Source organism: Phoxinus phoxinus (genome assembly GCF_949152265.1).
Source record: "Phoxinus phoxinus genome assembly, chromosome: 22".
Lineage (NCBI taxonomy): Eukaryota > Metazoa > Chordata > Actinopteri > Cypriniformes > Leuciscidae > Phoxinus > Phoxinus phoxinus.
In genome coordinates this window covers 22,139,687-22,153,523 of record NC_136897.1, presented here as the reverse complement: position 1 = coordinate 22,153,523, position 13,837 = coordinate 22,139,687, and the positions used below count along the sequence as shown (strand labels likewise).

Sequence of the window (13,837 nt, the reverse complement as noted above, 5' to 3'; positions counted from 1 at the left end):
AACTGTTTAGAGACAGACAATCTCAAATAATGTGCAAATAACATCTTAAAGTCAACATGTAAACTTGTTTACTTATTGAATATTCTTGGTCTTATTGTAGATAATTCATCAGTATATATTATTTAAATACATAAATGTAAGTTTTTGTAAACCTTTATATAGTAAATATATGCTCTGCCTCTGAAATGACCATTTTTCATCTGGGGTCACCAAAGCTGTGTGGAAAATTGTATTTACAAATAGCCAATTCTAGCTTTATAGCCATTGTTTAGGCCACTGTTAAAGGTCATGCAGCCTTTGTAAAATATTTGTGATTACTTTAATTAAGGATACAGTAATAATAGAAGATAACATTATATTTGAGAAAGGAGGGTTGCCACTGGGATACGCGGAGATGCTCTGGAGAGTGAACTTGACCTTTAACCTCTAAAAGCGAAAGTAAAATAGTTAGCAAATGGCATTTCATGTTGACTACATAGACAAATGAGAGGTCCTTCCACACAAACACAATATCTCATACCTGGCTAAACTCTCCAGAGACAGACAAGTTCATCATCCACCTCAGTGCAAATAAAGCGCTACATTTAGTCTGGGAGGCACCAAGAGGACAAAGTGTGTGCAACAAGAGACACTTTAGAGTTTTATTTAAAAAGCAGATGGCGCAGCCGAAATGAAGATGAATTGGACTGAAGCCTGGTGTGAGATGAGAACTAATTAGCCTGGCCATCAGAGGGGCTTGTAGAACTGCAGAGGCCCGCATGAACATACACAAGCCCGGGGATCCATTAGTCAGCCTAGTCTAGAATAAAACACAGGGACAAGGGCACCAGTGCCCTGCCCCGTAGCCAGACTCCCACATCTCTTCTGATGCCTCAGAGGACCACGGGAGGGGAGGGCGCCACACTTGATATCCCAGAATGCCCTGTGTCCTTCAATACTTTTTGCTGAGAGACATATGAGGGGAGTTAATGTGAGCTGCGGCAGTATTTCTTATGATAGATCGTGCATACGCACACATCTTTCTCTCTGTCTATTCACTCTCTCTTTTCTACGCACAATCTAATTTGAGATAAGTCATAAGAGAACACTAGTGGGAGCGAGAGCAGACTTTATCAGTGCTCTGGGTGGGTGTGGGAGGAGATCTAGGAGTAATTGTATTCCTGTATGCTTGCAGGGACTCCTATTAAAACCAATAACTGTTAATGGGGTTACAGCTTAATTTTTTAAGTGCCTTGATAACGATTATGAAGCAACCTTTGACAAGACAGCCAAGTCTGTTTATGGTATGTTGCTGATGCATATGAGAACAATCACTACTGTACATAACTCTGGAAAACTGAAGACCTTGAGAAGTCTATGAGGTAAAATGGAAACAATCTGAACAGAAATTCATGCGAAATCGTAGAGAGGGAAGTTTGATTGAATCTTGCTCCAGATGGGTTTCCTGATTCCCACTACACATCAAACGCTGATCCCATTTATTACAGAAAAAAATGGATTGATGGTTACATTGATACTTGTCATGTCAAAGGGGAAGGTTCAACAGAGCGCAACATGTTGCAATTTTGTAACTTTCCAAGAGAGCATGAAAAAAGAAATGAAAACCGCTAAGTCAACAGACAATAGTGGGAAAGCCTTTTCAGCAAAACATTTTCCCATTGTTTCTGGGCGTTCGGTTTTACTGGAAATGTGGCATTCTCTCCACACAGCGCGTTTCTGGATGACACATTAACACCTGGCGGTAACGACAGCTAAAGCACATGACATTGATTATAACCCTGCTGACTTCCGACACTTACATCAACCGTCCAATCACAAAACCACACGAGTTGTAAGCAGCATGTTTGGATGAAATAAAACTGAACTCAACATGCAAGCAAACAGAAAAGATTGATTCATGCAGTAAAAAGGAGACAACTCGGGTATGAAAACTGTAAAAATATTTACAGTTACGATACCCCTTTTCTACCAAGATGGAGGTGATGGTGCTGCAGCCAGTGCCCAATGTAGCCCGAATCTGTGCATTTACACTTAAGAAAAAGCAGTCAAAAACACTGACCCAGGAATTGTTACATTAGTGGGCATGCTAAACCAAAAGAAGACCTTCAAAATGTCTTATAACATTTAGAGAAGTTATCTACACTGGAAGCGGCTGATGTAAAACATCACTGAGGAGATAGACACCATGGGGGCATATTACAGAAACTTTCTATCTTGAGTCTTAAGATATGTCAAGTGAATTTAGGATTCTTTTCACAAATTTGTATTACAGAAGCAAATCTTATCTTGATTTAAGATTATTATCCTATCTTACAAAAGCTCATCTTATCTGTAGTTAGGAAATCTTAAACTGCTCCATTGAGTTCGGTAATCAACTCTCAGGTCTGTTACCAAGCAACCAATGACGCGTAAGCAGCTGCTGTGAAGTAAATGCTAGAGATTAAAATGGAGAAACAAAATAGGTGCGCTTTTAATTAAGTGCTGCAGAAAGACAAGTTTTGATAAGCTTGGTAGAAAAGGCAAAGCAGATCACTATATTTGAGTGTTCAAAAAGTCTTTCCACCATCAAACATTGCTGTTCTTTATCTTGTATCATTAATACATGTGATGCCATTCTCAGACAGGGCTATTTGTTATGATAATCTTACAGTTGGCTTTTAAACAATTTTGAAGTTAGGACATGAGGTTGTCCTAGAGTTAAGACAGTTTTTAGGATTTTTTGTTTGCAATACAGATTCTGAATTAAATTGCGTTGGATATTAAAATATGTTCTCAAACCTAGGAGTAAGAATTGTAAATAAAAACTATGATTCAGTATGTTTGTTTGTGGGCAGCTTATAATGTAATAGTCAGTTAAATCATTATTCGCCTCTCAAGTCAAGGGAAACACACAGTATCAGCCAGCCGAGCACCAGCACCAACAGTGTTTGGATAGAAAAGGAACATTTGTAGTTAGAAGCAGTCTGAAGCCTTTCCTGAACCTATATCACACTATAACACTTGTCGTGTTTATGACCAGCAGCTTAGGAAGCTGGAAAAAAACGTTTGCTATTGTTTTCCTTTTGCTAGGCGTTTATAGAGGTCTTGGGGGACTGTTATGAGCCATTCAAATAAGAAAGTAGCCTGATCTAGACCAACTATTGAACATTAGTAGCTATAAGAAAGCAACAAAAAAAATCAATAAAAAGAGTGGCGCATGATTGAGAGAAGGCAAAACAGACATTAACCCAAACATAACACACATTCAAAATGCATGGCTGGTAGATCAGGGTAAGTGCGGAAATTTAATGCAGTTAATGGCGAAAAGAAATGAAAGCAAATAGTAGAGAGAAATGCTATTCTCTCTTTTTTTAACTCTGATTTTACCGTGGTTGTAGTCTTTCAGAACAGGTCTTTGTGGACTCGGGCTGAGCACTTGTGTTGGTTCACCTGTGGAAATTAGGACATGGGACAAGACAGAATGAGTGCCACACTCACACATAAACCCCACCTTTGTTCTCCATATATTAGTCTTATACTTCCTAGCATGGCCTAAAATTAACACTCGCCAAGTGCCAAATGTGAGTAAAAACCAGCATTGGCAATGTTGTGAGAACATGAACAATGCCCGGGACAGTTGACGGGTCAGCGCTGCATCAGGATTTAAGTTTAACCCTTGCTAATTTAAAACTCTGTAGGGTCCCTGTAAATATTTTTTGTCTGTTTTTTAATGTTAATCAAAGATTAAAACCTTTTTTATTTAAAATTGAACAAATTTTAATAATGAAGACCATAAATCCTTCTTCCAAAATGCGTTTTTGTCTTACACTGATTCACTATTGAAAGTGGGAATGGCATAGGTTGTCACAATGAGCAAGTAAGGTTGACATGGAGCACGCTGAATTTCAAACCTCCAGGTAATCACCTGTTTAAAAAAAAAGAAGAAAAAAAAAAAAGAAAGTAGAACAGAGGAGCTCCTGATTGCAAAGAGAACGCAACAGAACTCAGAAGTTTTGTTTTTTAACTGCTAGAGGGGTAAAAGTAACAGTGTCCCTTAATTAAACAACAAAATTTGATTACTTTATTCAATGTCTCTACCTGAAAACTACCGTTACTTGTCTTTAATAATGGTTTAAAATGTCATTATTGATGATGTTAGTTAGGCTAGTAGTTTTAGCTGTGGTATCGAAATTGGAGTAGAGAAGTATGAATCTTCTCTGGAGTCTAAAATGTTGGTGTCATAACTGCCTCTTTTTTTTTGCTAAAATAGTTTCATGGCCGGTGAAAACTATTTATGGCTGGCTGCAAATTTTCTTGAATCATTGGCAGGTGTAGCAAAAAGTTAGTTTTAGGCCCTGCTTCCCAGTAGAAGGAGAGTTATGATATTCTTTTCTTTTCTTTTTTTTAAATGTTGAAATTTCCTGCAGTGTTTAACAGATCTTTCTGATTTGCCAGGTCAGTTTGTTGGGCTCTCCTGACAGCACACTGATTTCTATTGAAGGTGGCCAGCTGCATTAAACTCCACTGGGTCCTGTAATGCCAGAGGAAGTGTGCTGATAATGGGGGGCTGATTCTGAACTGATTTCTATAGAAAAAAAAAGCTTTTAACACTTTGACGGGAACAGAGCTATCAATTGTGAATTGTGCACTTACAGTATGGGAAACTATACAATAATGGTTTCATCCTAAAGAGTTTGAAACTTATCTGCGAACTGACATCCAGTATATAATAAATGTTCAAAAGTTTGTGGTATAATGTTACACATGATTTCTATTTCAAATAAATGCTTTTCTTTTGAACCTTCTATTCATCAAATAATCCTAAAAAATATTAGGCAGCACCTGTTTTCAACATTGATAATAATGAGAAATATTTATTGAGCACCAAATCAGCAATGATGCTGAAAATGCATCTTTGCCATCACAGGAATAAATTACATTTTAAAATATATTAAAATAGAAAAAAAAGCCATTTTAAATGATAATACAATTTCACACATTATTATTATTATTTATTTTTTATATAATAAATGCAGCCTTGGTGAGCGTAATGGGCTTCTACCAAACACACACAAACATATCTTACCAACCCAAACTTTTGAACAGTAAACTCAGAGTGTATGGTCAGGCTTGTACTGATATATGCCACCCATTAGCTGCATGTCTGAAGCTGTCTGAAGTCAACAAACCTGAGCCTCTCAGCTGGGTAGGTCAGACACATAACATGAAGAGTGCAGAAGATACACTCTACCTTATCTCACCCCTCACTGCGCTGGGAGAAAAAAAAGTCTCTAAACCACTGGATGCTTTAGGCTGCTACACACAGTTACAAAATACAGGAAAAATACACAGCTACTGCTTTGGGTTTCTGGTCACCATGAAGGGGTTTATTTTGTTATGATGACCAGCTGACTGTATTATCCTACTTATCACATAGCTATTTAAACGACAAACAAACAAATAGACATGAGACTTGTACAGCTATGGGAATAGAGTCATTTTTAGCGGTCTAAAAACCATGCTTTAACGGTTTATCTGTTGGAATTGACCAATCAGAGTCGAGCATTACAGTAAACTGAAATAGAAAGAAAGAAAGAAAGAAAGAAAGAAAGAAAGAGAAAGAAAGAAAGAAAGAAAGAAAGAGAGAAAGAAAGAAATAAAGAAAAAGAAAGAAAGAAAGAAAGAAAGAAAGAAAGAAAGAAAGAAAGAAAGAAAGAAAGAAAGAAAGAAAGAAAGAAAGAAAGAAAGAAAGAAAGAAAGAGACAACCAATGATGGCAGGATGTGAGTGGAGTGTGTAGACTCACCTCGGGGTCTGGGTGCTCTTTTCCTGCGGTCTCTGAAAGCGGCTCCAGACTGCAGCGCCTCCAGCAGACAATCCATCACACCGGTCTCATCGTTCTCTACAGGAGAGAGGAAGAAAGAAGAGAAAACATTAGGATGCGGAGGGGCATTCCACAGCGTCACTTTAACCGGCCTTAAGGGTCTCTGCAGGAATACTGGAGAGAGAGAGAGAAGGAAAAACAAAAAACAAAGAGGCCTTTTGTGGACAGTATATCACAGCGTCGATTCGGACAATTTGAGAGGCAAGACAGGCCCTTAAACTCCTCTATACGTCTCCTCTGCACCTCTACACAAATCCGCTGGTGTTTTGTAGCATTTGGAGGGCCGGTCGTAAAAACAGCTGAGTGGTGCAAGCAGTTAACCTCAGGCCACCGGCTTTCACATAGAGCAACTCCACAGACACAAGGAGGCCTGTGGGACACGCCAGGCAGGAGGAACACCACACTGCTCACGGTCACAAACACATCACGTATATGCTCGCACGGCTGCTTACACAAAAACTTTACACACACGCACACACATCCACTGACAGAGAATAAATCAGGTTGGCAGGAAAGTGTGCTTTTCAGCAGGTTTGGATAGAAAGGCTTGTATGAGAGAATGTCTGTTGTGTGTTGAACCCCTAGATGGGTGAGCGTGGGTAAGCATTACGGGCCTTGACACTGTAACCTCCAAATATTAATCTTTACTCTGACACAGCAAGCGCACACACGCACACAATACAAAACAAATCAAAAAAGCACATGAGCGTGTGTGCTAACGCTGCAGAAGTGCCCACTTCTCCACCGATAAGTTATGACACCTATCATCGGGGCTGTTCAGGATTAAACCAGTACCGTTTACCTGTATAACCTGACAGTCATGATACAATTTCATGAGGGTTAGTTACATGCTAGTCTACACTATAGTACATTTATCCATCTGGATATATACTCATTTCCTTCTGGAAAATAATCTTAATGAATACAAAACAAATGGAGGTAGATTACCATGAAATTATTTGATAATAGTACAGAAAATAAAACACACGGATGAAGAGTCTTGGATTAGCCTCAGTGAAGTCATCAGTCACTCCCTTTACAGCAAATACACACTGAATTTCACTGAATAGAAGAAATCTTCCTCTATTCTATCTGAATTTCTGCGTTTTCTTAAAATATAAAATGTAAAAGCAAACACACAATTACAGGGGCTTTATAAAAGGGGCTGTCTGAAGCTTATTTGGGACTGCAGCATTGTCACGGTTGTGTTGTTCTCTGTAAAAAGCCAGACAGAGTCAGCCATACACTGATAGTATAGTGAGGCCATTTTCAATCAGCAGCTATTGTCTGAGTAAGTGAGCAATGGAGAGAGAGGGAGTTTGTGAGAGAGAGAGAGAGAGAGAGAGAGAGAGAGAGAGAGAGAGAGAGAGAGAGAGAGAGAGAGAGAGAGAGAGAGAGAGAGAGAGAGAGAGAGAGAGAGAGAGAGAGAGAGAGAGAGAATATGTGTGAAACAGAGGAGAGGATAGAAGGTTCTTTTGTACAGAGTGCTGTCAGTAGTTCAGAAGGGGCAGTTGACCACAATAAAAACTATCAACGAAGAGAAAGCACAGGACTGTTGACCTTTACTAGCCAAGCTTCAATTAGACACAAAGAGAGTGAGTCTGTGATAAAGTATGTGTGCGCGCGTGTGTGTGATAGTCCAACCACTTATCACCACACTCTCCAACGGAAATACAAACGTGCTAAATTTTAACCATTATATTTTCATAATGAATTTAAAATCCTACTTAAGATATTATGCATTTTTTTTCAATAAAAATTAAACTTCATTCATTTACATTTAACATTGTTTGCTAGCAAATATGCTTAAAATAAATGTTTTTTGCACAGAATACATAATGCAATGATGATGATGATAATAATAATAATTTGTAGAGCAGAAATGACAGCTAAGTCTTTTCCCTAAGTACGTACTGGCATCGTTACGTTTCTGCCATCATTTTATCCGTTCTTTCAGACAGATTTGCTCCAGGTTGTTAAAGTTAGTCAGATGACACCTGAACAAACTGAACCCTTCAAATAGTGCCACCAATTCTCAATTGCCAAGATATTATAGCACATTTTATGCTTTTAAATATTCATCTGGCCTTGCATCTAGGACCTTTTGTATGATTTTTTTCCAAAAGATTAACTTTTTGGCAGACACATAATTTTCCTGTATTTTGCATAATTCACTCACTTATTTTGTTTTTAACAACATATTGTGAGAATAGTTTAGCCGATGTTAAATTTGTAGCATACATGTCTACAAAAGCTAGAAAAGATTCTATGTTGGTCTCATCAGGCTACAAAATCTTTTCCACATTTCCATCAAGAGCAACTGTGTCATGTCATGCTTTTTGGCAAACTCCAGAAATGCTGCGACATGGATCTTTTTGAGCATTGTCCCCTTTTGTATCGTACTCCTGTATCAGCCAGTGTTATCCAGGGCTCTTGATATGCTTTCTGGTGCACCTTCAGCTCCAGAACTGTGTAGCCGCTACAAAGAGTTTGCTGGTCTCTCTGTAGCTTCCATCACAAGTCTCCTGCTTGTTTGTGAAAAAAAAAAAATTGTGGAACAACCCTGTCTAGACAGTGTTGGGGTGGTTTGATATAGCTTTCACAATGCCCACTGGGACCACCAAACACCTGCATTATTTTCAATCGTTCAATGTATTTTTTCCCCCCTGCAGTTTATGCATTTGTTTTACATGTTCTTTAGTCATTTTCCCCGGTTTTATTTAATTCAGCCTGAATAACGCTCCAATAACTGGGAGTTTTTGATAAAGAATATGGGCAAGTGATTTTAATGATTCACAAGTAGAGACCAATTATAAGGCAATTGTGTCCTCATTAGAGCAACCGTATTTCATCGGTGTAAGCGAAGAGCTTCTACAACCCAGGTACAGAATATTTACATAAATGTCCGTTTTTATCTGTACAACTGCTGTCTACACTTACTTACTGTACATAGTGCCACAATTAAAATAATTTGAGATTCAGTGCTTAGATTTGTTACACTGTTTGCTAGTCCAGAAATCGCCATCAATAATATCTGTAATATTGGTGATAAGAGATTTGATACCGATATATCATCCATGCCAAAAGTCTGTACTCCATTCTGACAAAGATGCTGCCAGAGTGTGCGATTCACGGCACTATTTCCAGGGATGTGGGCTTTATCCCACACTTCTTAAGAAAAAGTATTTTAGTTGGTCTCTCAGCCTCTTTTTTGACCTCCTGCAGAATGGCAGCCAAGATGTAATTGACCGTACAGTACCTTACATGGGAGGCGACTTGGTGGCATTCTCACAACATGACCAAGCCACCAGAGTTGGTAAACCATTAGGGTTGCTTCTAAACTCCAACAGGTATTTTTTGCAGTATCTCAATATGTGGCACTCGATCTTGCCATGTCACTTTGAGGATGCGCTGCAGGCATCTAATAAGGAGAGATTCCAACATTTCCACATGTTGAGCATAGATAGTCCATGTTTCACGACCATACAGGAGGGTGGGTGAGGCAGATTCCCCGATAAACAGCAATATCTGTGTGTATATGCAAATTAGTGTTGCTGAACACTTTTTATACACTCACACACACACACACGCAAAGCTGTTGTCTCCAATCTCTCCACTGACAGTGGGCAGTGTCTAAGTGAGTGGTGAGCGAATGAGTTATGATTTTATTTTATTTTTTTTACCGCCAAGCCAAGAGCGAGTGGCTGGCACTGAACCTGACCACGAGAAAATGAGGCGTGAATGTCAATCACTTATCTCAGTGTTCCAACACCATCTTCTTCACCCACAGGACCCAGGACAGCAGCAGCTGTCACGGCAACGCTTCAGAAACCAGCACTCTCAGATAGACAGACAGGTGCTAATGGACAGGTGTGAAAAGACATAAAGGTGCACCACTAGCAGGGAACTCGGTACTACAGAACACAATACAAGTCTATTAGAAATTTTAGAGGAATGCTTAAGGCAGAGAGGAGAAATAACTAGTAAAATGCTACTGAGTGGAGGCTTGAGGAAAGAGATGCAATCATAGAAAAGCTGATGAATGTCCGACTGCATTTGTGCATGTGGGTGTGTATGTGAGACTCTTTGCTACACCGACATGCACAACTACTGTTCAATCAGACCTGACTATTTACATGCAGCCTTGAATCGACACAATTTACAAGGAAGGGTCATGCTTAGAATATTTACTTCTTTCTGAGAAGAGCGAGAGCGAGCCAAGGGAAATGAGGACTACAATGATTGACATTAGCCTGCACAGAGTTTTCCAGGTGGCACGTTTCTTATTTCTTTTGAAAGATAGGCAAAGATAGCCAGGTTGCAGGAAGAATGGATGGATAGACGGACAGCGAGAGGGTGTGATTTAAGAGAAATGGAGAAAGAGAGAGTGCGAACCCGAAAGAGTGATAAGTGCTAGGAGGTAGCCTGCTGGGTCTCTGATGGAGGAGAGAGGGATGGAGGGTGGCTTTAATAAAGAGCTGAGTGAAGAAGAGAGAGGAGGTGTGAGAGGGAAGGATATGGTGTGATTTAGCCAGGAACGGAAAAGGCATTTGGCTTGATTGCTGTTGCCTCTCTTTTAGTTCTCCCTCTTTTTTATACATACAAGAGAGAGTGAATAGAAGCACTCACACTGAAGAGAAAGACAGAGAGAGATGGCGACTGATCTTCAAATAAAACCATGCACATCTAAATGTTCTATAAATCAATTCAAAAATATTTAAGCAATGGACTGTATCAAAGCATTTTATGATTTTTCCTTTAAAAAAAAACATTTAAAAATGAATTTTTTTTTACTTTTTATTTTTATTTTTTATAACTGAATAAATGGTCCATGGTTTAATACACAGTACTGTAATCTATCAACATGGAACAGTGTCTGGAAACCATTTCCCTTTTGCAATGTGGTATGTGTCTTTCATTTCAAAGAAGGTACAAAAAAAAAAATCTTGAAAGGGGGGCCATGAGAAAGTAAAGATACACATACAACGTGGACTTTATCATTTTGTCAAGTATTTAATTACTTTCAGCTTTCCTTCAACCTAAAAACCTATGAAACTACCCTTCGGAACCCCTTCTGCTGCTGGTGAAGTGAAAGGCCTTAAAGGCCATGTTGCAGGTTAACCACCACTGTCGATTAATGGGTACATAAATCACTCAAGATATGTATATCATTTTTAAAATGTATCAAAAATGGTCTTTAATACCAGTTTTTTACGTTTTTGGTATTAACAGTTTTTTTTCACGCAATTCGGCGATGACGTCACGTTGGGGAGACGTGGAGGAAAGTAAGCCTGATGGCCGTCAAAGCCGATGAAATGCATGGTCCGAGGAGAATGAGTGGAGAGTTGGTGAAGTGTCCTAGCTGGTGAGTTGCTATCATTTAGCAACGCAGCAATGAGATAACGACACATATTTTTTTTTACTGTCATTGAATAGCACCGAGTGAAAAATCAACGTTTTCTTTATAGTGGCGGTGATCATGACGTTAGTTCAGATAAGTAACGTTACCGGTAGCCTTTGTTATAGTACTGGTAAACTTTGTCTTTGTCATCTATAAATAGAAGGCATCGTGCTAGCTATATGGGCGTTTTTAAGCGTTTCTCTTCCTTGAACATTGAAAATGTTGTTGCAAGCGTAGCCGCCGCGTGTCTGTCGCGGTGTTTGGCAGGTGCTCGCGCGGGCGGTGCCATCCCGTGGAAACTGCGCTGGAAAGCTTGTGCTGTTGGGCAGTGAGTGTGTTTGGGTCGCTGGTCGAGGAGCTCACCCCGCGACCAGATGTGACTGAATGCATGCTGCCTGAATCCGTTTGTGCTGAAGATAGCATACACACATCTCAGGCAGGATCATGGTCCCCTTCAAGCCAGCACGCACGAGTATTGTTTGTTTACTTTTTTTCACAAAGTCTTATGAACCAACTTAAACAGTTATAGGTGACTATAGATGTGTTTTATAGACAATGATCATGTTCTATAATCTGCGCTATCTGAATACTCTCGTCTACTACTCGTCTCTTTAGTCACTCTCAACGCTCTCAATGCGGGCTTTGGTAAACTCTCTCCCCAAGGTGACGTCATGGAATGCATTGTGGCGGAAAGGGGAATCGTTGGCGCTGTAAGATAGTACCTACTTTTTCGTATTATATTCCGTTTTGTGATACCCAACAACATAAAATACAATGGATAACAGTTTAAATGTTCATTACCAACAAGCAAATTGCACAAATTCGTTGAAAAATTTAACCTGCAACACGGCCTTTAAGATGTATTTTCTCTTAATCGCCATGCCAGCACAACTTATGAACACATGCTATTATTGGCGTAGCCTGTCTTTTAAAGGAGAAGCCACACTTCAGTCCAGCTGAGATTTATGAGACGCTCATTACGAATCACAGAAACACATGATTTCACTGATCTGAGATCAAACAACAGCATGCGAAGGGGCTGGACAGGTGTCTGCACAGGTTGAGCGATAATGGTGGAACAGCACAATCATTCCTGACGTATCTACAGCCGCTCACAGTTCATGTCCGTTCTCTCTCGCGTTTGTCTGAAGAGGGTGAAAGAGAGATGACAAATAATGAAGACAGCAATTACCTCCCCTATAATCTTTCATCAACCCTCTTTTCTTGTTCTCATCTTTCACATCATATTTTCCTGAACAGATACAAAGAGCACATTTGCTCAGCTGTCTGTCTGCTATGGCTTTGACAAAATGCCACCTGCTAATCTGATTTGTCAGGTGCATATTCTGATTATTAAACCTTTACTAGAGCGTAAAGGTTAGATATTTTCCACTTTTTTTCAAAGAAAGGAGGAAACGTCAGTGAAAGATAAAGGGAAAATTGTTGGATCTCATGCATAAGCTCAGCAGGAGTCCACCTGAGACCTAGAAGGTTCAATCTTAAAGAAACATTCCATTGATTTGTGAACCTAGTAGAGCATGATGTTAATGATGCCAATGGGTTTGCTTTCCAGAGAACACACACACTGATAAAATGCAAACCTTGAGATCGCTTTGGATAAAAGCATCTGGCTAATGAGCTGCAGGCTTTGCGAACGGATTGTTATCGAAGGAAAAATACATACTTTATAAATTATTTTTTAAATGATATTAAATATATTATAATCTATTTTTATATTATATAAAAACACAAAGGGATGCACTAAGCGCATATAATACATTAAATCTGATGTGGGTTTTTATAAAACATATAAAGATTACATTATGTACATTGTGTATTTCAGTGCATAACAAGGTGTAACATAAATCAAAGCAATAACAGCTATTTCATGTGAATCTGAGTTGCTGTCAGCTCTAGTATTGTGCTGTATCTCTGCCCATGGAGAAATCTATATAGTGAGGGTCAAGCAGTATTTTTTCTTTCAGTGTGAATAGACAAATTGCTTGTTGCTCTGCACTGCTTTGCAAAATTCAATTGAGCCCTGTTAAATTATACACTCTTTGTGAGGCTTTATTCCTTTTTGAATGTTTTACTAAGCTTTTACTGCATTTGTCCGTTTCACTACATACTCCCTTTCATAGGCTGTAGGGCTCAGAGTCGGTTACATCAGCTGGTTTCTGAGCTCCAGGGAGCTGGGAGTCCCCCTGTGGCTTCCTCCTGGAGGAGAGCCCATATCTGGGACAGAGTAGCCAGAACGCTGGGCTTTTACAGCACTTGCTGGAACTGGGAATAGCACAGGCGACTGTGTTTGCTCCGTGTCTATGGATATGTGGCCTAATTCTGTTAGATGTCTGGTCGGTTGCTTTCAACAAGCACAGAGACCCTCCCCTCTCTCTGAAAACATGTTCATGTAGTTCTCTCTACTCCTCCGGTCTGGTCTTGAATCATTGCTCTTCTCTGTGTGTGTGGCTCCAAAACATTTCAGAGGAAACTAGTGCACAGCTTCCTCTCCTGCTAACAGTGCCAAACCAATTTATTATATTTTTTCTTCTGTCTCACATCCTACCACCCACC

The 13,837-nt window shown here is 39.5% G+C and overlaps 1 protein-coding gene across 3 annotated transcripts in view; it reads right to left on the bottom strand.

The window, feature by feature from the left end:
* Positions 1–13,837, bottom strand: part of diaph3 (diaphanous-related formin 3) — a 284,319-nt gene that overhangs the window by 53,344 nt on the left and 217,138 nt on the right. For 2 of the 3 annotated variants that reach the window (XM_079598020.1, XM_079598019.1), the window contains exon 25: positions 5,785–5,880. In XM_079598020.1, coding sequence (XP_079454146.1) covers positions 5,785–5,880 — 96 coding nt within the window. Of the gene's footprint in view, positions 1–3,366; positions 3,430–5,784; positions 5,881–13,837 lie in introns of all 3 variants that reach the window. The other variant, XM_079598018.1, reaches the window with a different exon arrangement.